The 16,298-nt window shown below is 43.9% G+C and overlaps 1 protein-coding gene across 1 annotated transcript in view; it reads right to left on the bottom strand.

The window, feature by feature from the left end:
• Positions 1 to 705: 705 nt before the first annotated feature.
• The window catches only part of PRCP (prolylcarboxypeptidase), a 36,231-nt gene continuing 20,638 nt past the window's right edge, over positions 706 to 16,298 (bottom strand). The window contains exons 5-9 of the mRNA XM_075080779.1: positions 14,758 to 14,915; positions 13,303 to 13,475; positions 10,847 to 11,011; positions 8,258 to 8,445; positions 706 to 3,880 (exon numbers count right to left, since the gene is read on the bottom strand). Of these exons, the coding sequence (XP_074936880.1) occupies positions 3,676 to 3,880; positions 8,258 to 8,445; positions 10,847 to 11,011; positions 13,303 to 13,475; positions 14,758 to 14,915 (889 nt within the window). The 3' untranslated portion in view covers positions 706 to 3,675. The remainder of the gene's footprint in view (positions 3,881 to 8,257; positions 8,446 to 10,846; positions 11,012 to 13,302; positions 13,476 to 14,757; positions 14,916 to 16,298) is intronic.

Raw genomic sequence — 16,298 nt, 5'->3', positions numbered from 1 at the left:
AGCACACTGGCATTTGTCTGCAAGGCGCTTGGTGGGCGGACAGCGTGGGAGACAAAACACGGTGCACACACTTTTCCTGTGATTTAGAAGCCATGTTCCAGGTTCCTGGAGGGGCTTTCCTTTCTATAGTCTCCTTTGTTGATGCAATAGTTGATGATCTTCAAAGTTAAAATGACCTACAAACACAAGCTGCAGAAGCTATTTAGGTCCCTCCCAAGACCCTGCAGCCATAGCCCTGCCTGATTAACTCTTTGGGCTACACAGCCCAGGTAAAACCTCCACTTGCCAGGTCAGGGAGCGTTACGGATCCTTCCACACAACCGCCATCATTACTGATGTGTAGGAAGCACGTGGTTGCTTGGGACTGGAATAAGCTTTCAAAAACAAAACGGATTTTTGTCCCATTACAGCTAGCTTGATCGCATTCAGCACGGTCACCGATGGAGAACCGCCCGCTCACGCACCCGCCCCTCCCCAGGCAGCAGCTAAACCGCCGAAATAAGAAACCACCAGGGAAGTGCAGACTCGTCACCCGACGTCTTGACAGCTGTGTGTGTGTAACTTGAGGATTACCTTAACTAGTTTTCCTCCCACTCTACTAGAGCCAAGCACAAACAAGACAGCGTTATTTGCAGAACTCCAAATTTGCCGAGGGATAAAAACTCATGTCCTTTCAAAACAAAATCCAGTTCCAGACACTCACAATTCATTGTTTTAATTCATTTTTATTGATACAATCTGCATCAGTAACATTCATGATTTCGGCAAATCATACATTCGTTTCCTTCTACATTTTCCCCAACGAGTAGAAAACATACATTTTTAACTTCCAGTCATTCATGACATGCCAAGGACATACATAAGCCTTAGATGAAGTATGGCCCATTACCATATATCTGGAGAGAGAAATCAGCCATTTCCCGTGGCCCATTTTGTTCTCACCTGCATGAAACAAGCAGGAGAGGCAACGCTTGGATGAGGTAGCCAAGCACCACAGACAGTCCCTCAGCAGCATAGAGATGTCTACATAGATTTTAAGATGAAGTCTGAATGCTTAAGGTAAATAAGACCTAAAGTTTCAACTACTCAACTTGAGGGGGGAAAAAAAAGTAAAAAGGAAAAACAATTTAAGAAAAGAAAAAAATCACAGAAAGCCACTCATCTAATTCATAAGCCGGTCCAAGCAGTAAGAATCTGATCCAAAGATACAGAATCAGAGCCTCACAGGCAGAAACTGAATGGAACAGTGAAACTAACACCCAACCAATCAACCAAACCCCAACAAACTCCGAGCCACAAAAGACTGAACAATTTGTTTTTAAATACAATTTCTCAAAATTCAAAATGGCAGCTTATTTGTTTTCTTTCAAGTTTCATTAAAGGCAAATTTTTTCCTGCTTATAAAAGGAGGGGGAAAAAAAACAACCCAGGAATGAAAGTTTGAAACTACAAAATATCTTCTAAACAACAAAGCAGCAGCTGTTTCCTGAGACGGTAGGTTAGCCAGCAGGGGCGAGAGAGAAGGAGACACAAGCTGATTACTGTGCGTTACTACACACAGCGGCTGGTTATTTGGGCCATTCACAGCCCATTGCATGAATATTCTGATGCCCTTCTCCACACAACATCAAGTGTTTTACCCAGAATTTGCACTGGGAGCAGCACCTGAGCAATCAGCAGGAGTAGCTGGACCAGGCTCTTGCTTGCAGTTACAAACCAAATTTATATTTACTCCTGAGGAGTCCATTCCCTGCCTTGCAGTAAACCAGGATATTGTCATACATCAATTAACAAGAAGATGCAACAGTATTTCTAAAAATTTGACTGTAACTCACTTGATTAGAAAAGAATCATTTTTATTTGTTTCAAAAAATTCAAGGCCATCATGTCATTATAAAGTACATGAGCAAGAGACTGGAGTGTATTTACAGGAGAGTATCAAAAATGGGAATGACTGGAAAAGGGATTGCAAAAAGCTTTCAGGCAAGCTCTACGTAGCTATTCCTTTTCCCCCTGTGGTTCTTCCCTGGTCTTGTTCTCTACAGTCTCTTAAGTAATTACCTTGTTCAAGAGCATGAGAGGTTCAGATTGCAGAGTCTGAGCATAAATGCCACGTTTAATGCAAGATGAGGGAACACCAGGAACACTATTGGAAAGAAGATGCACAGGAGTGTTTTAAAAGATAAAATTTAAGCGTTGGGTTCGCTTTGTTCCCAGAGGATGGGAGGAGACTGGAAACAGAAAAGGCCACCTGGTGTCTTAGGAAAATACTCAACTATCAGGCAAATCATCAAAGCCGAGAAAACCTTACAACAGAATTGGAATTTTAAGAGTCTGGGGGCAAGAAGCCTTGCCCGAGTCTTTCTAAAACGGAGTTGTCCTTTAAACTGCAAAGAATCCTTTCTGAAGGGCTTCAGTGTGAATGAAGCCAAGCTGGAAGACGAGGGGACTGCCCCAGCCATTTATTAACGTCAAATATGCTGTCTCATGAATCAGGGCAGTTTGTCTGGTTTGGAAGCCTTACAGAAAGCCCAGTGCACCTGGCTTGTTGAGCTCAGCATCAGGCTTTAGGCAGATCCAAGAGGATAGCTGCATTCTGTGTTTTGAATAGTTCGTCCCGCAAACAATTTTTTTAAAAAGGCTTTTATTGAAGAGCCATCAGCAAACAGATCATGCAGAATTTGAACAATACACCGAATGGGGGGAAGGGGAGAACCCACACAAGGCGCAGCCCCAATTATTTGTCACTTCATAAGATCTAGCCAGCACAAGTGTCACATTTGCTCTTCAAGAGAAGAGCTTCGAAAGCTTCCTGATTTGAAAAAGCTAAGCATTTGTGGGGGATACACACATACACAAAATATACCCAGAGTTTTCTTTGGCAACCATCGTCACAGTGGCGGATATTTCAGGATTAGGACAAACAGCAAAGGAAGAAATAAAACTGATGCAGATTGTGTATGCTCGGCCAGTTATCTGCAGAGTCCGGGCCCAGCCCTGACCATTCACTACAGCACAGAAAGGAAAAGCCACCTAAAGCAGCTTTGATTAATAAGCTGCCAGAAACTAAGGAAAAGGAAAAAAAAAATTACTTCTTTTCCAGCATCGATTCCAGAGGGTAAGGGCTGTTTCATTGCTTTACAAACAGCACAGCCAGTTTCCCCAAACCTTCCCTACCTCTCCGCCAAACATCACAGCAAGATGTGATTTCCTTTCCCCAATTATCTCCATGCCCCTGCTGTGAGTTTACACCAGCTGAGGACATCTGAAATTCCATCCCACTGAAAGCAGCAGGAGTTCCACCATCACCAGCACTGCCATTTAATCCACTGTAGATACCAGCAGTCAGGACAGTCACCTAGCGCAGCGAGGAAGGCATCAAGCCTAGAACAGGAACTCTTTACTTTATGGTAAAGTATAACAGTTGAGAAGAGCAGAAGAGGAAAGCAAGCCAGAGCAGGCAGCAAAATCCATGCACTTTGACTAAAGTTTATTATCTGACAACGCTCTCCATCTGTCTGCTGCCTGCTTCTCTCATGAGCACAAGCGATGGTTAGCACTGCAACACAGGTGAGGGAGGAGGAGTGAAATGTTCGGACAACCACGCATAAGGCCTGGCCCTGCTCCCACCAAAGCCAACGGAGGTATAGCGGCCACAGATGTTGCAGTACCACTTCAGTGGCTGTGCCTGGCCTTTTCAATCCACTGCTTCATGTAGCAGATTTCCAAGTCTCGAGCTTGCTGCACAGATTTGGGGTCCAAAGGGTTGCGGCTGCGTAGGTCTAGGTGATGGGCTCCATCCGGGATCATGATTGCCACGAGGGAATCACTGATGTTCTGGGTCACCCCACCTGCAGACCACGGGTCCAGGCCACCGTTGCTGTAAGGGAATACCGCCTCATTAGGGTACGTCTGCCCAGCAGCAGGGCTGCAGCTCACATCAACATACCCGTGTTGACTTTCAGCTAGTTTTGCATACGTACAGACAGAAGCAGCCCTCAGCCCTCTCTTTACATCTTGGACACACCCCTCTGCTGAGAGAAGCCTTCTTGACAGAGGTATGGAGCTGTTGGCAGTTTAAGCAAGGCTACCCTTCTGTCCTCCATTATCTGCTAATTCAGATAATAACATATAATAGCGCCACAGCCTCTGAGACAGATCTGCTGCTGCCTGTCATTGTCATAAAAGGTCTGGGTTCCCCTGTAGCAAGACACGTCCAGATTCTCAAATCAAAGCACTTTGCTTTCCTTCTTCAGTCTGACATAAACTAATAACCAACTGGACCCTTTAGAGCTGAATTTTCAGGAAGTTCTACCTTTTGCTGTCTCAGCTGTGTGCCAACCTGGTTTTGCAAATAAATACTTGGACCTTCCATTAGCCCCCTTAATATGGTTGTTATTGGAAATAAAATAAAGCTTTTATCCCTCAAGAAACTGTCTAAAGTGACTCTTCCTCTGGGACAGGACGATTTAATGCAGTGTAGTCCCCCTCCTCCCCCACCCTAAATCAATTAAAGGGCTCCTTGCACTGTAGATCCAGCTCCAGATAATGCCTGGTCCAAGAAGCAAGCCAAGGGCTGAACTGGGATGAGAGTTTTGCATCTCTCATTCCCAGCTTCAGACTCAACCCCATAATCCCTACCACATCTTATTTTCCTCTACCACAGTGTTCTTCCCATGTGGTCCATCTTTCTGCACAAAGAAAGCAACATTCGTAATCTTATGGAACTAGGCAAACCTAGATCTGTTCCTCACTTAAAACACTGGACCTGCCCACAAAAGGAAACATTAGAGATGGCTATTGTACATCAGTGTAAATTTCTAGTAGGACCCAAGAAATGAAAACATCCTTGGAAATTAAGAGGTACACTGCTAGAAAAGTAACCATAATGGCAGACCAGAAAACAACTGAAAGAAATGAGTAAAAAAAAAAAAAAAAAAAAAAGAGTTTTGTAGAAATAACTGAGAGTAAAAGCCTGATGGGGTCTGAATTAATACTTTGTTTCTCCACTGAAAAAAACCCGAGTATCTTGAATCTCTGTAGCTATTTTCAGTGATTCTAAACATGACTTAGGAAAAGAGAAACATTTTGTAGCTGCCCAATAAGCAAAAAGCACTGGATTTAAAAGGTCGCCTGAACCAGCAGAGCACCTTGGCAACAGGGGGAGGAGTTGCTGAGAGACCCAAGATGTACATGGACTTGGATCTTTTGGTCCCAGTCACGTGGAAACTAAGCATGCCACAAGAAAACAACACTGTCTCTGGCTTCATCCTCTGCGGCTCCTGCCAAGTGACAGCACCAGAGGCACTGACGCAGGTTGGGAAGTGATACTTGCTGAGAGGAGGGGAGATGGAGGGCTCACCACAAAATAATTGTAAGTCTTAACAGTTGTACAGAATAAGATAAATAATCTATTCCAGTTGGTACTGAATTATGTGTTAAAAGTAAGCATGCATGTAAGTACTCAGTTGCCCATCTTACAGGACGGAAGTTTCCCAATGTAAACAGAAGGAACAAAAAAGAATTTAAAAAGTCAACCCTTCCTTCCTAGCAGTGGTCAAGCAAGTAGGGCTTCAGAAAAAAACCCTAATGCAAAGTATCAGCATGTTAGTCCTGTTTTCAGTTCATCATTATTTCCTTGACAGCACAAACAGGATCCTGACTATCCCACAGCAAAGAGTTCCCTTTCCTACCATCTCTTCAGAGCCTCCTCAGGCAACCAGCCCTGCCCAGAACAATGAGAGGTTTTTACACAATTTTAGCAGCACTGTCTGTGCATCCTTTTTTAACAGGCCCACTCTGCACAACTGCCAAGTTTTCTTTTCTCAACGTTTTTCGTCTTCAGCCAGGCATTGTACTGCCTTCTCTTCCTCCATTACCTTCTTCCATGCTAGCAATCCCCACTTCCACACAGAGCTCCAATATCTTTCAAAACAGAGCCCTCACTTTTTGCCATTACAGAACTGGATAGGTGGGTGCCCTAACTCAGAAGCATACAACACAGGTGTCATCCATCCAGACTGTAAAAAAATACACGTTTTTAGACTGCGCACACCAAATTTCGTATATCATTGTCTGATATAGTCTGGGCTGATTTTGCCTACCACAGTATGTTGATAATGAGATGCTACCCATTGCTACAAGATCTCTGCCACCACATGCACGAACAGAGTTAAAATGCCGTTTGCACCACTGTGCAGCTCTTCCACATTGAGTACAGAGCATGTTCCAGTACGAGTATCAGACATGGAAGTTGCTGGAAGAGAAATGGCAAACAGGGTTCTGGAAACCCCAGTTTCCTCAAACTAGCGTTTTAATAAAGATGTACTGCCCAGGAGAGACATGTAATATCTGCCTACAGCCTAAGGAACCACTCATGCACTACATACCTCCAAGAAGGTACAAAGTGGCAATGGAGATTCCTGTGTCAATATCACACAATACATACAACACAGTGTGAATCTGCAGAGTGATGCACCGCTTGCAGAGGGAGAAGCGGCAGCACCAGTTCAAGCATCCTGGCCAAATCCCACTGTGGCTGGATAAATCCACCCTACAGTGGTTCTCTTTAGATGGAGTATTCTTCTCTTCCTGTGCTAAACTGTTGTGCAAGTTGCCTGACACTTGAAACAGTGCTTTTTACCCCACAGGGAGCCACATCCCCTGGTAAACACAGGGATATTTTTTGTGAAGCACTCTGTAGTGTTCGAGGATAAAAGGCTCTTATATAAAATGCACAGTGTTGGTAATGTATTTGTTTGAAGAGAAACAACCCAGCTTGAGATCCAAAGCTTTGTGTGTACAGCACTACTTCTTCATTCATTTGGTTGCTTTCAAGCTTTTCTCATTTCAAGCTCCTTCAACTGGCATAAATTCTTAAACACTTATTTAGATTTGTTTCCTTGTCTATCGCTTACAAAGCAGATTTCTACTGTACAGAGCTGTGAAGCCTTGGAAATAAGCAACACTTTGCAGAAATTAAGTTAAACCAACAAATTTTCTTTAATTACAAAGTTTTCATAAAAAAAAAGGTGGAGTTTTTCACGCTAGAACAGATATCCTGCGGGGATGGAAACAACAGGAGACAAACAAGGAAAGCAACAGGCCCTTTGGAGCCAAACAGACCAATGCTAACAGATGACATCCAGAGAATAATCCCTAATTCACATGAGGGCCTTCTACTTTTAAAATACACACCTATTTACCAGGTCCAACAGGCCACTTCTGAGTTTTGTTTAAAGGAGTGGCAAGTCTTGGGGGTTGTTTTTTTGTTTGGTTGGTTGGTTTTTAAAAGGCCTTGCACAGTTTTAACCAGCGCACAGAGGAATATATATCCAGGAGCTGCCAGAGTGGGCAATCAGCACAGCAAATCAGAACTCCTGAAGCACAGGATTCAATGTGCTTATTACATGTCTCCCTACCATGTAACAACCTCATGAACATCCAGTACTTAGCTGTTCAAAATTTCCTACCGCCTCACAGAAGAGGTACAGTACAAGAACCTCCCTTTAAAGAAAGCAGAGTTTAACCTTAAAAATAAGGAAAACGAAGGCTGAGTAGAGAACAAGCAGCCCGCACTGGTTTTTACACTAGACTGAAACATTTCTTTCACTTTTTGTCCAATATAAAGGTGTTTCAGACAAACTTCCATTGTATTCCCAGCATGCCTTGCTAGAATGGAAACATCTTTTTGTATTTGGATCTTACACAAGTTGAAACCTGTCTAATTACTACTAAATGAATAGGGTAATCAGCAGTGATAGGAAAGCTCCCCAAGTTACTTCCCTCTCTTTTCTGTATCAAGGAGAAAAAGGAACATTATGCCAGCCCCTCCATGAGGCTATCACCCCGAGCAACAGTTTTAGTGACCGAGATACTGTGTTAGAGCTAGTTTAGACTTTCCTTTTGTGCAGAAGAGACAGTGCTTTGGCTTCATAAAAGCTAGATGGATTTACCAGCATGGGAAACCTGGACTTTGGCCACAAGATAAGAAGGAATCCACATGGGAAGAAAATTACATTTGGCAGAATCCCAACCCAGACTCTTCTTTGAGAGTCACACAGGCAGTGACAGAACAGTCGGCTTCTTTGGCCACTGCAGATTGACCATTTTACTCTCAAGAACAACACAAAGCATGCCCATCATTTATTCAGCTGGAGCACTGGAGACAGATCCTTTTGCTACTTTGGGCAGGCTCTCTGCACTCACAGCCCAAACTGGAGGAAGACTCCACTATAGAAGCTGAAACAAGGCTCACCTGAAGACGATGTTGCTGTGTGAACTGATGTTTTTCCCTCCATACATAGAAAGAATCCAAGAGGGGCGAGGCCTCACTCCCCACAGCCTGTAACACTCATCTGAAAGTGCTTCAAAGTCCCATTTCTGAGGCTCGAACATGTCATTGACACCGTCTGTGCACATGGGCATCACCATCTCAGTGCAAGCCTGAAAGAAAGAGCAATGAGATGCATTCCCAGGACACTGTCCAATAGCTCATAGCGCAGATTGAAATAAAAGAGCTCAAACAGGATTTGAACAATAATTACTGTCAAACTACAACAGAATCATTTAGGTTGGAAAAGACCTTTAAGATCATTGAGTCCAACAATTAACCTAGCACTACCAAGTCCACCACTAAACCATAGCCCTAAGCACCACATTTACACGTCTTTTAAATACCTCCAGGGATGAGGACTCAACCACTTCCCTGGGCAGCCTCTTCCAGTGCTTGACAACCCTTTCAGGGAAGAAATCATGCCTAATATCCAAGCTAAACCTCCCCTGACACAATGTGAGGTCATTTCCTCTCATCCTATCACTTGTTACTTGGGAGAAGAGACCAACACCCACCTCACTACAACCTCCTTTCAGGTAGTTGTAGAGAGCGATAAGGTCTCTCCTCAGCCTCCTCTTCTCCAGGCTAAACAATCCCAGATCCTTCAACTGCTCCTCATCAGACCTGCTCTCCAGACCCTTCACCAGCTCCGTTGCCCTTCTCTGGACACACTCCAGCACCTCAATGTCCTTGTCCTGAGGGGCCCAAAACTGCACACAGTACTCGAGGGGTGGCCTCACCAGTGCCGAGCACAGGGGCACGATCCCTGCCCGGCTCCTGCTGGCCCCACTATTCCTGATACAAGCCCAGATGCTGTCGGCCTTCTTGCCCACCTGGGCACGCTGCTGGCTCATGCTCAGCCAGCTGTGAACCTACACCTCCAGGTCTTTTTCCTCCAGGCAGCTTTCCAGCCACTCCTCCCCAAGCCTATGACGTTGCATGGGGTTGCTGTGATCAAAGTGCAAGACCCAGCGTTTGGCCTTGTTGAACCCCATACAGTTGGCCTTGGCCCATCCATCCAGCCTGCCCAGGTCCCTCTGCAGAGCCTTCCTACCCTCGAGCACATCAACACTCCCGCCCAACTTGGTGTCATCTGCAAACTTACTGAGGGTGCACTCGATCCCCTCACCCAGATCATTGATAAAGATATTAAACAGAAGTGGCCCCAACACTGAGCTCTGGGGAACCCCACTTGTGACCAGCCACCAAACGGATTTAACTCCATTCACCACAACTCTCTGGGGCCCAGCCATCCAGCCAGTGTTTTACCCAGCAAGGAATATGCCCATTCAAGCTATGAGCAGCCATCTCCTCCAGAATAATGCTGTAGGAGAAATTGTCAGAGGCTTTACTAAAGTCTAGGTAGACAACATCCACAGCTTTTCCCTCATCCACTAAACGGGTTACCTGGTCAAGAAGGAAATCAGGTCAAGCAGTACCTGCCTTTCATAAACCCATGCTGACTGGGCCTGATCACCTGGTTGTCCTGTACATGCCACATGATGGCACTCAAGATGCGTCAATCCACAACCTTCCCTGGCACCAAGGTCAGACTGACAGGTCTGTAGATCCCCAGATCCTCTTTCTGGCCCTTGTTGTAGATGGGCCAGAACACAGATGCCAAGAAAAAAGATTTAATCTTTTGCACTAACTATTCTCCAACATCTTAGCGATACTACCTAAAAAAGAAAAACAAATTATATCCTGTAAGCAATATAGCCCCCACCACGACAAGTAATTTAACTCTCAGACTGTTCCTACTTGCCCCCTTATGATGTGCCTTCAGAAGCAGATAGGGTGGATGTGTTGCTTTGATGAGCCCAGCTGCCATATTCTTTGTTACCCATTTGCCTTTTCTCAGAGGGCAACTTATAAAGCCTGCACATCCCCTGGGGTTGTGCAGAACAAAAACATTGGAGGCAGTAGCCATGAGCAGATAGTCACAACCTGAACACCAGTTCTTAACACCTTGCTTCTCAAAGCAGCTGCCCTGCTCCTCAGAAGAGAGACTGTGTAACTGTGCTGCATGTACTTAGTAAATGGGACGGGGAGGGCATAACGCCCTGGACCCCTTACCACAGGGATCTGAATTTTTGTTACCTACTTGATAGGAAAGGTTGGGTCTCAGCGAGCTACACGATAAACAGCTTTAGTTGAAAGAAATCAGTATCAACATATCCTGACATATTTGCATGCACAAACTGGGATGGATGCTGGGATAGGGGGATTAGAAGACGCTGCTGGTGTACATCATTTTCCAGTCTCTAAGAAGAGCTGAAACTCAAAAATTAGCTAGATAATGAAGAAACAACCTAAACCTCCTGGGAAAGTTGCTTCTCTTCAATGCCTTGCCTTCGCCACTACAATCATACTTGCTTCATGCTTACGTTTGTCATCAGTACATCAATTACACCTGGTGCAATATATTGACAGTTAAATGACTTGACAATTCATCAGCTCTAGCCCAAAAAACCTCACTGAGTTGCAATTTAGAAAGGACAGAGCACATACCTGATAGTACCAACCCAACTGGCCCAGATTCTTTGTTGCAGTCTCATACATGTCTAAGCATGAGGCTTCTCCTGAGTAATTGTAGTATAAATTTACTGCCTGAAAAACATTCTGCAGCAACAATTTGTCAGACAGACTGGGATCCTTCAAGAACTTGCAGACTTCCTGCAACAGAGAGAAGGGAAGTGTCTAAATCTGCAAGAAATAAAGATTAATACATGATACCTGATAGGACACCAATTTATTTTCAAAGTACAGTCAGGCTACTTCCAGAAAGTGTCCTTCTATGCAATGATATACCCTGATCATTATTTTTTATTATCACGAAAAGCAGTATTCCATTCACATAGTGCATGCTACTATGAGGAACCTGAAACTTTACATTTCCTTACTAAAAATAGTGCCACCCTAGTATTTCATTCACCAATGAATGATCATAGAATTGTTAAGGTTGGAAAAGACCCTTAAGATCATCGAGTCCAACTGCTAACCTATCACTGCCAAGTCCAACACTAAACCATATCCTCAAGCTATTTTCAATCCATTTCCCATTCTTTAAGATAGATAATAAAGAGTATTTAGCTCCTCTGTAATGAGAGATAACACATGCAAATGTATGACAAAGAAGCTCCAGGTATAGACTGGGATTCCCTGCAGTTTGGTGTAGTACAAATGGGAACATAATATTTTTAAGTCCTTTTAAACAGCAGCATTGCAAAATTCTTACTTCTTCATGTTTGGAAAATATGAGGTGGTGGAACAAGGCACTGTTTTGCCAGTGAAAAATTAAGAGCAATCTCGGGTAGAATTTAATTCAAAATCTTAACTGAGGACAAAAGCAGTGGAAAAAAACCACAGAAAACACAAAAGCTACTGCCCCAGAAAGTTTTTTCATCTTAAAACCTTTTGTGGTTTTTTTAAGTGACAATATTCTCTTTGGCAAGGCTTTCTGCTTACCCCTGCTCCCATGGAGGTGGGACTAATGCAAGAACAGTGAATGGTGAAAGCTGTAAGTCTGAGCTCCCAGCCCATAGAAAGAATCCAATTCTTCCTCTTTGAAGGTTTGCTCTGCAAGGAGCAAAGGATGCATTGCAACTCCAATGTCGTTCAAGTACAGGGGCACAGGCACACAGGGACAACTCACATGGCCAAGGCAAACTATACATGTTCAAAAAAAGTGAAGTATCCTTCCCTCACCTGTATAATCTTTTCCCTCATTTTCATTGTGGAAGCTAGGAAATTGATCCCTCCCTTGTAGACAACGTCAGAGCACAGCTTTCACATTTGGCCACTCCGAGTAGGTTTTATGGTTTGGCTAGCTCGGCCACCAGTTCTTAACTCAACAACTAGAGTTTTGGAAAGCTCACTAATTCATGCAAATGTACACTGCAGAGAGCAGAATAGAGGGCTGCAGACAGCCCTGTATCTGAAGCTCAGATCGTGTGGTAGAGACAGAGATCAGTAGTTCTGAGATACATCCAACGACTCACATTTCCCCCCTTTCTCACCTTCAGAGTCAGATTAGAGCTTGTTTCAGAAAAAGTATCTTAACAATTTAAATAACTCAGATTTCATACATCAGCATCATCCAGAGAAGTCGCAGCCTTTTCTATTTTAGGTTTATACCTCAGTCAGATATAGCATGGACAATGGTGAAGGTGAGCACATTTCTTAGACTGCGTCAGATTGATAACAAAGCAGCAATAATTTTCAAGGCATTCATACTGCCCTTTGCAGGCAGCCACATAGGAGAGATGAATGTCCCTCCCCTCCTCCATCAGGCAGCTCTACAAAAGGGAGATTTTTTATTTTATATTTAACTACTGTTTAATAGCCAAAAGTACTAACATTTTATCTACCTTATCTGCCATACACAGTATCCCAAAGCCATGCAGAGATATTCAGCTAGGGTCTTAAAAGAACAAAAACACTCAGAGAAAACAGAAATCTTGGAGAAAGCACTGCAGATAAACAGAACAGCACAGGTTGCAAAGGTTTGCAAATGCGAAAAGCGGTCCTGCTTTGAGAAGTGATCCTGCAAGGAATACATTTGTGGGGATCCACCTTTCCTCTCTCACTAGTTCTCACACATCAAAAAGGCTCAAAACTTTCTCTTTAACTGCAAGCTTTGACAGCTAAACCTGGCATCAGAAGCTCGAATTGCATGTACTTTTTGTGCAACATTTCTGCTCCTCAAGAACAACTCTGCAGGACAGCCAAGTTCTTTCAGTCATCCCCAGCACTTTTCTTCTTCTTGGCTCTTGATACAACCAATTAGCCCTACAAGTGGCAGTTGGTCAAACAACCAGTTGATGCACAAGAAGATACTGCCCTGGTTCTCTTTTTCAGCCTGTTCATCCTACAGAGTCAAAAATAAAGGAAAAGGTGCAAATGGGGAGAGGAGAGAATTAATTAAACCAAATGGTCAATTCTACAAGACATTGGTTCTCAGTTACCTGTACAGGCCAAGCTGGCAGAGGCTGTAAGAAGTCGGCTTTATAGGGATAGTTCACCATAGCCAAGTTTATCCATGTTTCACTCAGCCAGTTTTTCAATATAGCAGCATCCTGAAGATTTTTTAATGGGCTGCACAAATGAAATGTGTTGGAAAGCCACTGTAAACCTATGTCTTTAATAAAAAAAAAATTATGTTTAACATATTGTACCTTTAGTACACAGGTCAGTTGTGCTGCTGCTAAAAAAGTATTTCACTTAGCATAATTAATCTGGTGAAATTATTCCACATACAAACAAGCATAGCAGATCAAATTTTGGTCAGCACCTCTAGGTGATGGGCAATACAATCTGCATTCTGCAGCATATGGGTACATCAAAAAAACCCAAAGATTTACAATACATTTGGATTTTTTTTTTTTATTGCTAGAAAGTTAACATTAGGCCACAACTTCTTCCAATGAATGGAAAACTTCAAACCAGCTAGTGCATGGACTATTAACAGACAGATCTTTTTGGACTCTCCTTGAATTTCCTTTCATTATTTTATCTGGTCTAGAATTCTTCCAGTTCAGCTTCCCTGATTTTCATTAGCTAACTCATCATACCAGGCTTTCTTTTTAGTACACTGAACTCAAGTAGCAAGATTTTTTTTAAATTTAATTCCTTTGCTGAGCTCATCTGATAAAGTATCATAGAATCAGTTAGGTTGGAAAAGAACTCTAAGATCATCAAGTCCAACCACAAACCCAGCACTATTAAGTCCACCACTAAACCATGGCCCTACGCACCACACCCAAACACCTTTTAAATACCTCCAGGGATGGAGACTGAACCACTTCCCTGGGCAGCTTGTTCCAGTGCTTGACAACCCTTTCAGTGAAGGAATTTTGCCTAACATCTGATCTAAACCTCCCCGGCGCCATTTCCTCTCATCCTATCACTTATTACCTGGGAAAAGAGACTGACACCCGCCTAGTTACAACCTCCTTTCATGTAGTTGTAGAACCATTTATGTTGGAAGAGACCCTTAAGACTGAGTTCAGCTGAGTCCCTAGCACTGAATCCATAAGGACTGCCGTGATTTTTCTATAACTTATTGCTTCTGTTGGTATTTTAACTATTTCTTTTTAAAGTAACGGCTAACTGGCCTACTTTGTCAGAAAGGAATGCAAGCCTCGAGATTCTGATCTGGAGTCAGCTGTCTGACCTTAGGGATGTTTGGACCTGGATTCTGAATCACACCAGGCATGAACAAAGCTTGAGATCCAACACAACAGATGTTTAAAAATAACACTAAGCTCATTTGGCAGTTTTCAGTGCTAAGCGTATAGTTTGGGAAAAAAAAAAAACAATACACACAGAGGTGAAAGCTGTAACAAACTTGTTGATTTTATGAAGTCATAACACGATCCTGAACATTATGACCCTCTGAAAAAGTATTGGTGAGGTCTCACCTGTTGAGGAAAGGTTGTTAATAGCCTTCCAGGAATTCCGGATGCTTTCTGAACAGCCTATCCCACTCTTTTTGAAATCATTAGTCACTATGCTGAAGTAAGTGCCACATGGAACCAAATCACCAAACTGCCAGATTGGGGCAGAGGCTGCCAGAGCTCTGCAAAGTAACATAAAAAGATTGTTTGGAAAAACATATGCACCCTGAACCCCTGCAAAGTGAAGCTCTGTCCTCTGGTCAACACACTTCCCACAACCACTACCTAAGCAGCATTTAGAATTCAGCGTGGACACTGAACCATAGGCAAACTAACCATAATTTTGCAAAACTATTCCATAGGTCTGCATGCAAAGGCTGTTGAAGGTTATAAGTCTTGAACCCTGGTACAAAGATATCAGTAAATACATAAAGTAGAAATTCAGACTTCATTATTTTTCATTCTCATCTAGCAACTAGGTCTTTCTCACAAGGCACTGTGCAAATGCAACTGAAGTGAGCCCCTGCCCACAAAAACCTATTCTCTAGCAGGTGTGGATGGCATGCCTGAGGGAGGGGGTTTCATCCAGAGGGATCTGGACAAGATTGAGATGTGGGTCTATGTGAACCCCTGATATCAATACAGGCTGGGGGATGAAGGGACTCAGAGCAGCCCTGCTGAGAAGGACTTGGGGTGCTGGTGGATGAAAAGCTGGACGTGAGCCAGCAATGTGCGCTCGCAGCCCAGAAGGCCAACCATATCCTGGGCTGCATCAAAAGCAGCATGGGCAGCAGGGTGAGGGAGGGGATTCTGCCCCTCTGCTCCGCTCTGGGGAGACCCCCGGCAGTGCTATGTCCAGCTCTAGGGTCCTCAGCACAGGAAGGACATGGACCTGTTGGAGCGGGTCCAGAGGAGGCCACAAAAATGATCTGAGGGTTGAAGCCCCTCTGCTGTGAGGCCAGGCTGGGAGAGTTGGGGCTGTTCAGCCTGGAGAAGAGAAGGCTGGGGGGAGACCTTATTGTGGCCTTTCAGTACTTAAAGCGGGCTTATGAGAAAGATGGGGACAGACTTTTTAGCAGGTCCTCTTGTGATAGGACAGGGGGTAATGGTTTTAAACTAAAAGAAGGTAGATTCAGACTACATAAGGAAGAAATTTTTACTATGAGGGTGGTAAGATGCTGGCCCAGGTTGCCCAGAGAGGTGGTCGATGCCCCATCCCTGGAAACATTCCAGGTCAGGCTGGCCGGGGCTCTGAGCAACCTGATCTAGTTGGAGATGTCTCTGCTCACTGCAGGGGGTTGGACTAGATGGCCTCTAAAGGTCCCTTCCAACCCAAACCATTCTATGATTCTATTTACTTACTTCCCAGAGGGAAACTACGGCACTGAAGAGATTCAAGACCTGCCTAAAGTCACCAGGAAGTCTGGTGGCACAAAAACCCCCCAACATTAGGTGCAAAGTCAGTACTCATAGTAACTGTTTTTACAAAACTAACCAATAGCTCTGAAAATACACACCATCCAGTACCTGCTGACCTACAGCTGCCTTTATCAAGCAAACAGTGC

This window comes from Phalacrocorax aristotelis, chromosome 1 (genome assembly GCF_949628215.1).
Source record: "Phalacrocorax aristotelis chromosome 1, bGulAri2.1, whole genome shotgun sequence".
In the NCBI taxonomy this organism is placed as follows: domain Eukaryota; kingdom Metazoa; phylum Chordata; class Aves; order Suliformes; family Phalacrocoracidae; genus Phalacrocorax; species Phalacrocorax aristotelis.
This window is presented reverse-complemented; position numbering and strand designations above follow the sequence as displayed.